The sequence below is a fragment of the Mandrillus leucophaeus genome, unplaced genomic scaffold, assembly GCF_000951045.1.
Source record: "Mandrillus leucophaeus isolate KB7577 unplaced genomic scaffold, Mleu.le_1.0 Scaffold174, whole genome shotgun sequence".
NCBI classification, from domain to species: Eukaryota; Metazoa; Chordata; class Mammalia; order Primates; family Cercopithecidae; genus Mandrillus; species Mandrillus leucophaeus.
In genome coordinates, this window is record NW_012101743.1 from 2,898,395 (window position 1) to 2,912,662 (window position 14,268).

The 14,268-nt window shown below is 47.1% G+C and overlaps 1 protein-coding gene across 4 annotated transcripts in view; it reads left to right on the plus strand.

Moving 5' to 3' along the window:
* Positions 1 to 14,268, plus strand: part of LONRF3 (LON peptidase N-terminal domain and ring finger 3) — a 44,404-nt gene that overhangs the window by 5,119 nt on the left and 25,017 nt on the right. For 2 of the 4 annotated variants that reach the window (XR_001005723.1, XM_011977139.1), the window contains exons 3-5: positions 3,471 to 3,593; positions 10,095 to 10,359; positions 11,157 to 11,247. Coding sequence is in view for 3 of the 4 variants with exons in the window: in XM_011977139.1 (XP_011832529.1) it covers positions 3,471 to 3,593; positions 10,095 to 10,359; positions 11,157 to 11,247 (479 nt within the window). In the remaining variant the exon portion in view is untranslated. Of the gene's footprint in view, positions 1 to 3,470; positions 3,594 to 7,579; positions 7,736 to 10,094; positions 10,360 to 11,156; positions 11,248 to 14,268 lie in introns of all 4 variants that reach the window. The other 2 variants (XM_011977141.1, XM_011977140.1) reach the window with 2 other exon arrangements.

Sequence of the window (14,268 nt, forward strand, 5' to 3'; positions counted from 1 at the left end):
CTGGAGTGCAGTGGCGTGATCTCGGCTCACTGCAACCTCCATCTCCCAGGTTCAAGTGAGTCTCCCACCTCAGCCTCCCGAGTAGCTGGGATCATAGGCGTGTGTCGCCATGCCCGGCTAATTTTTGTATTTTTAGTAGAGACGGGGTTTTGCCATGTTGGCTGGTCTCAAACTCCTGGCCTCAAGCAATCCACCTGCCTCAGTCTCCCAAAGTGCTGGGATTACAGGCGTGAGCCACCGTGTCCGGCCTACATAAATGTTTTCTATCGCCATCATTATCATCATTTTCCAGGGACATTAGAAAGAGGAAGGTGAGAGTGGTGTTGCTGGCCTGGTGCTCCTGAACCTCTACTGATAGCCAGGCTCCTTGGCAGCTTAACCAGTTTTCTCTGAAGGGATCCTCACACTCACACAATGGTTGTGCCATTTCAAGTCCTTAATATAGTCAGTCAGCCTGCCAGTGTCCCCAAGGATTTAGGTCAGATGGGGGGTGAGAAGAAAAACAGCCTGGACACCTCTCAGGATGCCAGGATGCAAAGTGTCACTTTCCGTATCTTTGCCTGGCTTCAGGACTGGCCCTCAGCCACATGTCAGTACTTTGTTTAGAAGATTAGATTTGAGCCTGTGCTCTACTACTTGGAAACCATGGGGAGGTGACTTCACTCTCTGAACCCCAAGTATGCTTGTTTGCAAAATGAAGCTATTGATATCTGCCCTGACTGCCTCGCAATGATGCAGTGAGGGTCAAAAGTGAACGTGGCCAAGAGGACATTCTGCAAGCTATAAAGCTTGCTGGGTGTAATGCTCTCTCTCTACACAACCCAAGGATGCCTTCCTCAGAAAACCAATGTATCCAAGTTCAAGTCCATGATCCCTTATCTGAATCTTATAAGATCAGAAGTGTTCAGAATCCAGAATGTTTTATATTTTGCAAGGACCATATATTAGGTCTCAGTGATCTCTGGATAGCTTCCTGTAATTAAACACGCTATCCAGCAGATTCTGTGAAAATTCACACTCAGTGGGCTAAATATTTTTAAACACTTTATATCAGTTGAGGTCAGGTTTTGCCATCTAATGAATTTTGATGTCGAGTTTATGAAAACAATGGATTATCAGAACTTTTTTGGATCTGGAACCCAGATAAAGCATGTGGACCTGTGTACTCTGCCATGAATGTCAGATGAATATTGTATGTTCTTTTCTGGGAAGGTTTTCATGAGTGATGATGAATTAGTATGTTTTTTTTCCCCAAGGAACACATTTAGTGTTTAATACAAGGCGCCAGTGTCTTAACTCAAAGCAGCTTTAGTGGGGGCACTTTCGGCCTCCCAGTACTGCAAGTCAGGGAGCTGCCTAGGAGTAAGAGGACTTGCAGCTCTTTCCACCTCCACCCTAAGCCTAGATCTTACAGCTAAGAACCTTGATAGTGTGGCGAGAAGCAGAACTGAGAAGCAATGAAGCATTTTGGGTGTGAAATGGGAAAAGTGACTTCCCCAGTGAAGGAAGAGTTGATGAAAGTATTAAATAGGAGTTTTATTTCCCCATAGTGATGAAGTGATAGGTGGGGGCAGTGATGAGATAATTTATTGTCTTGGGGGTTAAGAGAAGACTGGAAGTCATGCATATAATTCAAAACCACCTTCCACCCTGATTTGCATATTTCCCAACATTTCTGTGTAAAATGCCCCAAGTGTAGGGGTTTAATCTGGCAGCCCTATTCTCTATTCCAGCCATCCAGACAGAGTGTGTGGTACTCTGCACATCCTGCAGGTGATACAGCTCTCAGCGGTGTGAGCTGGTTGCCCTGAGCAGGTAGAGTTTATGGGTTGGCCAGGCGCGGTGGCTCACGCCTCTAATCCCAGCACTTTGGGAGGCTGAGGCAGGTGGATAACTTGAGGTTAGGAGTTTGAGACCAGCCTGGCCAACATGGTAAAACCCCATCTCTACTAAAAATACAAAAATTAGCCGGGCATGGTGCATGTAGTCCCAGCTACTCAGGAGGCTGAGGCAGGAGAATCGCTTGAACCCAGGAGGCGGAGGTTGTAGTGAGCCGAGATCCACCACTGCACTCCAGCCTGGGCGACAGAGCAAGATTCTGTCTCAAAAAAAAAAAAAAAAAAAAAAAGAGTATATGGATTGCTACTTGATATGATTAGTTATGATTAGTGGGATCACACAGAGGCCTTTCCAGTCTCCCAACACTTCTCCCCTCTAGCTGCCCTGTGATGTCATGCAAGCCCTTCCCAAAGGCCCTTGGTAAACACTGCTGGGAGAAGCAACAAGGGAGGCCATCAACATCCATGTATCAGCCAAGACAAGGCTTCAGAAGGAGCTGGGGGAATGCAGAAAGGTCCTTGAGAGGTTTGGAGCAGGGGCCACTGCTCAAGAAGGCAGCTTCAGGGCAGCCCCTGCAGCCAGGCCATAGCCTGAGGGCTCTGGGGCCTGCCTGCAAAGAGGCATGTTAGAAAGGAAGGCAGGGGAGTATCCAGCAGCCACAACCTGGATCACTTCATTCACTAAGTTAGGCTTAGTGCTGCCAATGGAGGAGGCAAGGGAGCAGGCCACTGGGTGGAGGGACGTCCTAGATGACTCAAGTGAAATGCTCTTCAAGCCAAGTTGCTAGTGTCCACCTGTCTCAAGACACACACAGAGGGCAGCCCTCCCCCCCGCCACTACTATTTTTTCTTCCTCCTTTCCCAGGATGTTTCTCTGCTCTCCCTAGAGTGTCTTTCCCAGAGCAGTTGGGCTTGGGCCCTGAGGAACCATAAACTTCTTCATACTTTTTAAAGTATGTGGTGAGGGAGCAGCAGTGATCCAAGCCCCTAGGAGAGTAAGCATCTGCTCAGCCCCCTGGTTAGCCCTCTGAAGGGCAGTCTGCTTTGTGGAGAAGAGCATCCTGGGAGTCCTGAGACTGCAGTTCTAGTTCCAGCTTTGCCATTAGCTACCTTTGAGGTCTTGGGTAGGTCAGATCCCTTCTCCCGGGCTTCTTCTGAAAATTGATCAGTTAGTTTAGGTGCTCTTTCAAGCCACTACTGAGGACTAGTTCTTTACTTGAGAGACTAGTTCAAATGAAGGCATAGCTGGGCAGGCCCTGAAGGCTGGTTAGCATGTGGTCAAATAGGGGTTCTTGCTACATTTGATGGTCACTCCGTACAGTGATGGGGCACAGACAAGGTAGTGTGGCAGAGTGGTTAAGAATACAGGCTTTGGTATCAGTCAGTCCCAGGTTCAAACCCTGATTCCACAATTTACCAGCTGTGTTACATTGGGCAAGTTAACGTTTTTGGGTTTCAGTTTTGTCTTCTTTATAATGGCATTAGAACAGTTGCCTACATTTTAGGGCTGTAGATAAGAGAGTCCTTTTAAAATGTTTTACACAACAGAGAGTGCTCTGGGTTAGTTATTGTTAGAGCAGTAGTGTTAATAGGCTGAATAAAATGGGATTGAATGCTAATGTTTCCTTCCAGGCACATTTCAGAAAAGCCCAAGCCTTAGCCACCCTAGGCAAGGTGGAGGAGGCACTAAGGGAGTTTCTCTACTGTGTATCCCTTGATGGAAAGAACAAGAGAGCAAGATGTGAAGCCCAAAGAGTGAGTTGAAATGACATCAGGTCCAGCTGCCTATTGGACCCTCACCTCTCTGTCTTCTCTAGGAAGGGGAGTGAGGGTGCTGTCCTCCCTGGCATTTGGGGTCCTGAGTGGGTGGTTCCCTGGGTTAAGGGGACAAAAGGGAGAAGGGAGTGCTAATTGATTGCCCAGAAACACCGTCCTTCTGGTGTGTATGATCAGATTGGGCAGTTCCTACATTTTTGTAGGAGGCTGTGAGGAATGTTCTTGCTTCTTTGACTCAGGGTCTGGATTGTCAGTGGGAGAAAAACCAAAATCAAGTACATTAACATGGGGATTGAGGCTCACTGAGGACATTCTGGCTATTGATGAGAGATCCAGGGTGTGGGGCTACCTACTGTTACATAACTTTTCTTTGGCTGAATCACAGTTTTCACCATCCACACATGATAACCAGCCCCTGGGAAGGGACGTTGGTGGTCCCCACCTCTCCTATCACCATACACAGAACTCCAACCTTCAGCTCCTTTGCTAGAAATAAAACACACTGCCTCACAAATGCTAGTCAGAGACCATTACAATGGAATGCAAACAGTCATTCCAACTCCTGGGTCCCAGGAGAATGTGGTAGTTATAAAAGAAAAATGGTGTGAAATACCGAGAGCATGAGTGAAGGCTCAGGCATCTTCAATTCGTGGACTTTGTTGTTTATTGTTTTACGGTTTACTCTGCTGGTATCTAGGTAATTGGCCTGTAAGTTGGATTCTGACAGTTGGAGGTTGTCTCTGCTCTCCTTGTGCCCCACCCGCTATTCACTGCCGAGCCTTACGGTTTCTGTCCCAATGTGGTTTGGCAGAGAATTGGATAAAGAAATTGAGCAAGAGACAGAACTGGTTTCTGAAGGCTCTAGAAAGGAATGGTTAGCAAAATCGATGAACTAAGGGAACTGGCCCTGGATTTTCTGTCTCTCACGAAGGATCTCCTTTCTGGGAAGTTGCTTTGAATTGGTTTGAGTATGTGAAAAAGGTGTGCTTGAGAGGAGCATGGTTCGGGGAGAATTGCTTCAAGCTGTGGACCCTTCTCCAAATCTTAAGTGTAGTCCATGATATAATGATAATAATAATAGCTAACATTTGTTGAGAATTTCTTCTACATTAGACACTGTGCTAGGCGTTTTATGTAGAGTAGATTATTTAAACCCCGCTACATTCCTGAGGCTAGGTTTGGTTATTTATCCTCAGGTTATAGATGAGACAGATGAAGCTCGGGCTTGCTGACTTTCCCAAGGTCATGCAGCTGGTGATTGGTGGGAAAGTATTCAAACCCAAGTCTATCTGCTTCCAAAGCCTGGCATCTTAGCTGCTCTGCCATCCTGCTTCCCATGAGGACATGGCCACAGCCTCAGCACTCACTGGTGATGCTGGGTCAATAGTAGCAATGGAACTTTCCAGTTCCGTGATGAACAAAGGCAGTTAGAAGAAACTTGTCTTTGGGAACAGAGCGTGCAAAGGCCAACAGAGGCAGGTCTTAGACCCAAGGAGGAATGGTTTCTTGACTCCTGTTTGTCCATTTCCCAGTTGGCCTGAGATGTTTTTGGTGTCATCAGTTGGGCTGACCCGTCTCTCCAGTCTACTTTTATAGACAAACTGTTGTCATTTCCACAGCTGCCTAATGGTTTGAGGCAAGGCATTGTGTGAAGCTCTGGAGACCCAAAGAGGTGTAAGTCACAGTTTTAGTCTTCAAGGAATTTACAGTCTTGCATTTGTTAACATAAATGCCAGATGATGCAAGCGAGTGTATGCCCATGATGAGTGTTACAAAGTTCTGAAGTGAGGGCAAGAATTTAGAGGCGAATTTCCACTGAGTGTGATGAGGCCATGGCAGCGATTAAGAACGTCGAGATTCCTCAGTTGTGTTTATTTACTAGATCATTCCAGTTTTAGGGCTAAAGATTTGACAGAGATGATGCAGGTTGAGTTGACATTAATAAGCTGCCTTTGAACTCACAGGCTTGTGTTTCTTTTTAATGTTTGTTTTTACTGCAGATTCTTTTTCCTCCTTCTTGACCTATTTGGGCCTTTCTAAGGCTGAGGCTGAAGTGTAGTTGACTTTCATTCATGTGGAGTGATCATTCTCACTGAGAATTGACCCTAACCTTTGTTTTCCAATGCCATTGAGAAGGCATAGAGAGAGATCGCAAGTAGTAAAATGAAGAAGGGAACTGCTGTTGTTATTTCTGCTTTGTTTCCTTTGATTTCTCCTTTTCCTTCCCACCACCCTCTGCCCTTTCATCCTTGTACCTTGTGATGCTGTGTGGCTGCCATTGAAGAATATTATGCTCTTTTTGGGAGAATTCCAAGGATACTGCCTCCTCAGAACTGGCTTGGTCCTGTTGGGTCACTCATTAGGGCTTCAGAGGGCCAACCTTGGCTCCTGTGGAAGAGGGACCTCTGAAAGCTGGCATTTATGGCCCAGGGTGCTGTGAGTACCTCCCCATTTAACTCCTTTGCCAACTCATAACTGGAAAGTGGGTTTCTCAGAGCTGAAAGGAAACATAAGGATCAATCTGAGGACTTTGGGCCTGAATGCGAGGCCTCTCCCTGGGCCCTGGGGTGGATAAGTGTCTTAATTCAATTCCATCCCGTAGGATGAGTATTTATTGGGTGTCTGTTATGTGCCCTCTAGAAGCTGGCCATCTGGCGGGAGAGAAAGGCTTACATCTGTGACACATTTCTAGGATAACAATGTGGTGTTCAAGATGCTATATTATGGTGCACTCTCTACTGCATAGGACAGGACTGGAATAGTGAGGGAAGGTAGCACTTGAGCTGAGCTTTGAAGGCTGAGCAGGGTTTGGCTTCATGGCAAGTGCTGGCATCTGAAGGAACATCATGAAGAGACTGCTGGAGGCCAGAGAATGAATCAAACTGGAGTTTGGTGCTCTGTCAAATTTCACTGATGAATTAATACCCTAACTATGTATCCTCAGCACAGGACTGGAGCATCCCTTAGTGGGTCTCCAAATACTGCAGGAGCTGCTGGGTGATAAGCACTGGAGTAGGTTTTAGAAGCAAAGTCACCTGCTCTCCTTGTGTTACATGTTTCAGTATATGGAAACACACATACACACACACACACACACACACACACACACACACACACAGAGACACACACACACACACTCACACAATCCTTGCCGGTACAGGGGAAACTTGGGGCAAGATTGTGGACAGTGAATGGTGCAAGCTACATTAGAACGCACATCTACCCTCCCAGCTTATCCAATTGCAAGGGAAAAGAGCAAGAGACTGGAACCTCCTTGCACCTAGTACTTTAACTTAACCTAACATCCTCTGGGAGGCAAAGGCCAGAATAGGGGAGGCAAGGCTGGGAGAAGAGGGAGGAAGCTGGTGTTCTGTTTTTCCTAACGGTTAACTGCTCAGGTTCCCAGCTTTGAAGGGATTAAAGATCCAGGGGTGATGGTGGGGAGAGGAGGAAGCAAAATGGATGATGGAGAAAAGAAACAGTGAGGATCCTAGAAGACATTTGTAGACTTCTACTCACTGAGGTATTATGAACTTCAAGTTCTCCAATTGAGGTTTCTCTCCTGACTTCACCTCTCTGTCTCTTTCCTCCTAGATGAGTTTTAAAATCCCACTGCAGATATTTCTGTGGAGTGTTAGCACCAGCATCGTGGCTCTTAACCTTGGCTAGGCAACAGAGGCATCTGTAGTGCCTTCTCAAAATCCAGATTCCTTGGCCACACTTCAGACCTGGGGGGAGATGGTAGTAGAAAGTAGAGACCCAGATTTTTCATAAGTTCCTCAGTTGATTCTGATGGCTGCTGAAGCGAGGACCCCTGCCCCAGTGTGGTGTGTTGGGGACACTGGTCCAAGGCTTCCTCCCTGGAATTCTGCCCTAAAAGCTGGCTCCCTCACCCCTGCCCTTCTCCCCTTCACCTGGGCACCTGTAGAAACTTAAGTAGTGAAGTCTTCTGTTTTATGTCACAGCTTCTCCTTAGTTTCTTTTCACCATCAGTCCCGGGGGATTCTCAGGAACATTCTCCCGATATCCTGAAGCTGTTGGCACCTCACCCTAGATTAAAGGAAAACGTAGAGTCAATGACTACTGAAGTTACCAGCCATAATCTGCCAAGGTTGTTACAGGTAAAACTCAACTCACCCAGCTCGCTCGTGACACTTCGTTTGGCTGTTTTGTGGGCAAACATGGGGAGTGAGCCCTCCCTCTCCTATTTTGGTTCCTGAGAAAGAAGAAATTGAGTCACTAGTGGTTCTGTTCTTTGCAAAGAACCTCTTAAAGATGCGGTTGTGAATTTCAGGCATGGTCCCAGAATTATTCATTACGTTGAAAAAAAATTTTGAGACAGGGTGTCTTTCTGTCACCCAGGCTGGAGGGCAGTCATATGATCATGGCTCACTGCAGCCTCAGACTCCTGGCCTCAAGAGATCCTCCCACCTCAGCCTCCCGAGTAGCTGGGACTACAGGCATGAGCCACCATGCCTGGCTGGTTTTTTTTGTTTGTTTGTTTTGTTTTGTTTTGTTTTGTTTTTTTTGGTAGGGACGGGGTTTCACCATTTTTGCCTAGGCTGGTCTCAAACTCCTGGCCTCAAGTGATCCTCCCGCCTTGGCCCTCCAAAGTGCTAGGATACATTTTTTTTTTTTCAGTTCTTGGTTAGATCCAGCCAAGAGAGATTTGACAGAACTAGAAAGGAATTGGCTCACTGCCCCTGGGCCGTACAATTTGGGTGGGTTTATAGGCTTTGGGGAGGAGTCTGGGAAGAGGGCCTGAGGATCCCTCCTTTCTCCCTCCTTTCGAGCTTTTGTCTGTTCAAACTGCTGGCCTTTGAGTGCCAGCACTTACCCTGTGCAAAGACAACTCTGTTTGATTCTCAAATGGACGTGATTTTATATTCTTGCACTATGCCTTATACATAAGTAAGCTTCCAATACATATTTGTAACAGAGAAGAGGAAAGAGATGTTGGAAAGAATGTTGAGTTGAAGGACCTGGGAGGAGGACAGGTATTTGTACCTTTCTTTGAAAACCAGAAAACAGAACACAAGAGAGATGGGCTGCAGGCCCTGGCTTTCCCGGCAGAGGGTAAGTGATCAGAAGCTGAGAATCAGAAGCGCAGACTCCAAGGGAGAGTTTAGCACTGAATGCCTGGGCACCTTTAGGGGGCAGTTTTCCCTCCATTCATGCCCCATGTTCTTCTGTGTGTAAGCCCTGGACTCTCAAAAAAGGACTGAAATGCAGGTGTGCCCCGCTTTTGTTAAAAAACAGCAGAACTTAGAGGAGCTCCTGAAATCAGAGAACCCCCAGTGATTTCAATCATTAAGATCACTATTACATGATTGAGGATGCTAATACTGAACCCAAATGCCTGGAGTGACTTCTGATTGCAGCTCCATCTGAAAAGAAGAAAAATAGCAGCCTTGGCTTTCCAGTGTGAACTAGCTGGGGAACAAGGATTGGATTTCCACCCAAACTTTGCTTTGCAAAGCAGTATACTCCTGAGTGGCCAATGCCTTCGGTTCATCGAAAGTCAAGGTTGTAGTACTGCTGTTGTGCTGGAGAAAACCCCAACTCCCCAAGTTAGAGACAGAAAACCCACATTATTTTTCTCCTCACCTCATTGTTTTCTCCCAGCTGTATGCTCCCCTTTTTCACCTGTCTACCAGTTTTCTTTTGGTAGGGTTAGAGGGAAACAACAAGATGAATATCTTGACCTGTGGACTATGGGTTTAGATTAGAGAGGGGTTCTCCATGTAAATCTGCATAAACATGTTGTTATTGCACTTATTTCTAAATCCTTTTTCAAATATCCATATCCTGGGAAAATATTCTTTAAAAGCCTAGAGACATTGGTTTTTTTTTTTTGCCAGGTGATTTTGTCTTTTTTTTTTTTTTTTAATGCTTTTCACCCCAAATCTAGTAAAAGGAATAGTTTGTACCTTGTTCATTTGACTAGCGTAGCATACAGCCCTGCAGCATGAGGTAACTTGGCAGGCCTGTGAGCAGACCTGTGCCAAAGCCCTACCAAAAGTCCTTTTGGAGCTGGAGTTTGGGGATCGCAGATGGCCATGAGTGGCAGTGAGGGCCAGAGGAACTACTGAGTGACAGGATCTGCCCTCACTGCCTGCCTTGGTTTTGCTAAAGTGGTTACTGGGGAAGGATTTGATGGGAAGGGGAACTGGTGCTAGCCCTGGCATTTCCCCTTTTTGGACCTGCCCAAGGAGCCTCTCCTCCTACATACCTTCCTGTCCTTGCCTAGGGAAGTTCCCTAACTCCACCCAAGCTGGGCATACCTTGGTTGCAGATGCTGTGTGAACAAGAAGTAGGAAATAATACCTTATGACGGCCCCCCAGCTGAGCTCTGTGTTCACTCTGCAATTGGGGTGGGGATCAGGACTCTATAGTTTCCCTTTGTCCCTCTGGGTAAGAATATCAGAGGACAATATTGGTCCTAAGAAGATTCTGATATGTGGCTCTTTCTTCATCCAGGACAATCTGGAGCTCCCACATTGTTCTAGTCAGGAGGAAGCAGCAGCCAGGGGAGATGGCAGCAGTCTGATGGATCCAGCTAAAGTGAAGGGGGATGGTCAGCAGCACCACATGAAAGACCAGGAAGAAGAGGAGGAGAAGTGGGATGCTACCTCTCCAAAAGCTGCTTCCAGCAAGACAGGAAAATGCCAGGAAAAGAAAAGGAAACATTGCCAAATTGAATCCCAAGAAGACACAGGGATGCCTAATAAAGCCTCCAAGCAAGGTACTAGCTATACCCAGGGAGAAGGTAGCTTGGAGGAGATCCCTGGGCTCACCAGTATATACAAGTTACTTACCTCTGTCCGGGGGCTCCTTAGTCTCTGGGTGTGTGACCCAGCTTTGGCATTTACGAGCTGTGTGGCCTCAAAGATTCCTATGAGGCTTCTGTGAGAGCATGCACTGTGCGTAGCACACTGTAGTAAGTGTTTGATACTAATTATTAATATAATGGAACGCCAAGGCATTAGGTCAAGCACAGTATCAACTAATGGCATCCCATACCCATGGGGATGCCACTTCCTTCTAGGGCAACCTCTCGCTACCCTCATCCCCATTCTAGGAATGCAGGATGAGGAAAGTGAGGTCAGGCCTCACCCTGCTCATTCCCAGCTGTGTTCCCATAGGTAGGCATGTGAGAAGCTGCAGCTGTGGCTTGCTATCTTTCCACGAGAGTTTGGCAGTGCCAAGATTCAGTTTTAGCTTTGAAGGCCTGGCTCAATCCATTGAGTTGCTGTAGCTTCTGCTGTTGAGAGAGGTGCCTGTTGCATTTGAATGAAGTCCCCAGGGCTCCTGGACATTCTTTGACTTGCATTTCTCTTTCTGTTGGGGCTGCTGGAAACCTCTGAGAACCTACTTCTGAGTGTCCCACTCTCAATGGCTCAGGTGTCCACTAAATCAACTCTCTGGGAGGTGGTGGTGAGAGTGGCAAACTGAAAAATGCATTGGATTCTTTTGCCTCAGAAGTACTATCTATGAAACCGGGGTTGCTCCACTGCTGACTTCTTGCTTTCTAAATCACAGATCCTCCCACTGATCAGGGGGACAAACCTGCTCTCAGTTTACCACTTGCATCTTTCGACGCGTCTGACCTTGAATGCGCTCTATGTATGAGGTACGTCCTGTGTACTATCATTTACTTCCTGATGTTTCTTCATCTCTGGTGTCTGGACCTTTCTGCTAGTGACCTACTGCTGGGTTGGTTAGCATGTAAAAAGCATAGCTCTAACGGAATGGAAATCACAACGTTGATTGTCACGTGGGTCAGCTTGTGTCCCCTTCCCACAGACTGCATTCCCTGCATTCCTGACTCTTGACGTGGGAAAAACCTGGAGTGGGAAGGGAACGGTCTATTCGCAGGTCACAAACTGATGGTCCACTGGGCTGAATATGTCTGAATATGTCTTTTGTGTGTGTGTGTGTGTGTGTGTGTGTGTGTGCGCGTGCGTGTGCGTGTGTGTATCTTTTTTTGGAGACAGAGTCTTGCTCTGTTGCCCAGGCTGGAGTGCAGTGGTACAATTTCAGCTCACTGCAACCTCTGTCTCCCCAGTTGAAGTGATTCACGTGCCTCAGCCTCTTAAGTAGCTGGGATTACAGGCCTGCGCCACCACGCTTGGCTAGGTTTTGTATTTTTAGTAGAGACAGGGTTTCACAATGTTGCCCAGGCTGGTCTCAAACTCCTGAGCTCAAGGGATCTGCCTGCCTGGGGCTCCCAAAGTCCTGGGATTACAGGCCACTGCACCTGGTCTGAATATGTCTTTTGTTTGGCCCTCATGGGGGTTGTTTTTCTTAAATGTGAATGTCTTGAGACAGGACGTGTACTCTCCAGTTGACCATGCCCCCCGCCGCCCAAATGCCTTATTCCAACTTGGTGTCACAATTGCATTACATTCCAACCCCTAGAGATAATTTAAATTTTGGACCCCAGCACTAATCTCAGTTACACCGTCAAGAACTCAAGTTCAAGGACTACTGTCACTGCCACAGATCTATTCTTGGGAAGCCAAGTGGTGGGCCTGACTAGCTTTTGTTTTGTGTTGTGCCATGAATATTAGTGGTGGGCCTGAGATACTTAGCCAAGTGTCTCCCCACCAACCAGTGCCACATTATCTCTACTTCCTCAGATCTCTGGAGAGGCAGATTATCCACATGCTTCCCCACCCCCCAAAAAAGAAGCTATGATTATGGTGTGTATAACCATATACAATTTTTTTTTTAATTGCTTACATGTCTTTGATTTCACAGCTGTGACTTAGTAGCTTAGAGGAGGGGCTCCCTGGTGCTGTCATTTACTGGCTGTTTACCTGGATGGAGCAAGTGACATTCTCTGCTACTGTTTTCTTGTCAGTAAAATAGAGAAGAGTGTACCTACTCCATGGGGTTGTCATGATTAATTGAGAAAAATCTATTTAACACCTGGAATAGTGTCTGGCATATAATAGATACTCAGTAAATGTTAACTTTTTTTTTCCTTCTAGACCAGAGGTCTAGAAGGAAACTTTGGGTCTATGGACCTCTGAGGATGTTCTATATATGGATTCTAATAGATGTATGAATGTCTCGAAGTTGTGTGTTAAAGTATATGGGTTTTCAAGTACAAGGTCCACATCCTTTATCAGATTCACAAATGTGTCTGTTTTCCAAAAGAGCATTAAAAGGAGGCTGAGATATCCGCACAAATATTAAGATGGTTGGCAGGCTGCTCTTTGTTGTGCTGGTGGGTCCTGCAGGGAGGACTATGGAGCTCCAGATCGACTACAAGAACAAAACAGCAATCCCGAGAGGACCCACAGTCCCTCTGAAGGAAGTGGGTTGCTTCTGCAGGACCCAGGAGACACCCTAAATACTCTGGAAGGCAAATAGCCTCGGGCAAGTTCTCAAGCCCCTCTCACTCTCCGACTGGAAACAGACTTGGGGCTGTTGGAGGGGGTCATGGTGGAAGTGAGACTGGCCCTTCAGTTTGCGTGGGAGCTGGGTGAGGCCTGTGACTGCTGTATTTCCCCAACTTCCCTGGCAACCTGCATGACTCATCAAAGGCAGCCATAATCCTCCTAGGTACACAACTCCAGTGACCTGGGAATCTCACCCCCATCCCCCACAGCAACTGCAGCAAGACCCGCCTAAGGAGAATCTGAGCTCATGCATACCTAGCCCTGCCCCCACCTGATGGTCCTTCCCTACCCACCCTGGTAGTGGAAGACAAAGTGGAAGACATCCTATAATCTTAGGATTTCTAAGGCCCTGCCCACTGCTGCTCCCTCTCCACACTACCACAGCTGATGTTTTCTGGAAAGCACCACCTCCAAGCAGGAGGCCAACCAGCACAAAAATAGAGCATTAAACCACCAAAGCTAAGGACCCTCACAGAGTCCGTTGCACCCTTGACTGCCTCCACCAGAACAGGCACTGGTATCTATGGCTGAGAGACCCATAGATGGTTCACATCACAGGACTCTGCAGACAGTCCCCGGTACCAGCCCGGAGCCAGGTAGACTCTGGGTGGTTAGACCCAGAAGAGAGACAGTAATCACTGCAGTTTGGCTCACAGGAAGCCACATCCATAAGAAAAGGGGGAGAGTACTACATCAAGGGAACACCCTGTGGGACAGAAGAATCTGAACAACAGCCTTTAGCCCTAGACCTTCCCTCTGACAGAGCCTACCTAAATGAGAAGGAACCAGAAAACCAACCCTGGTAATATGACAAAACAAGGTTCTTCAGCACCCCCAAAAATACACACTAGTTCACCAGCAATGGATCCAAACCAAGAAGAAATCCCTGATTTACCTGAAAAAGAATTCAGGAGGTTAGTCATTAAGCTACTCAGGGGTAGACCAGAGAAAGGCAAAGCCCAATGCAAGGCAATCCAAAAACTGGTACAGGAAGTGAAGGGAGAGGCTGGGCGCAGTGGCTCACACCTGTAACCCCAGCACTTTGGGAGGCCAAGGCAGGCGGATCATGAGGTCAGTTCACTGGTTAACACAGTGAAACCCTGTCTCTACTAAAAATACAAAAAAAATTAGCCAGGCGTGGTGGCGGGTGCCTGTAGTTCCAGCTACTCGGGAGGCTGAGGCAGGAGAATGGCATGAACCCAGGAGGTGGAACTTGCAGTAAGCTAAGATCACGCCACTGCACT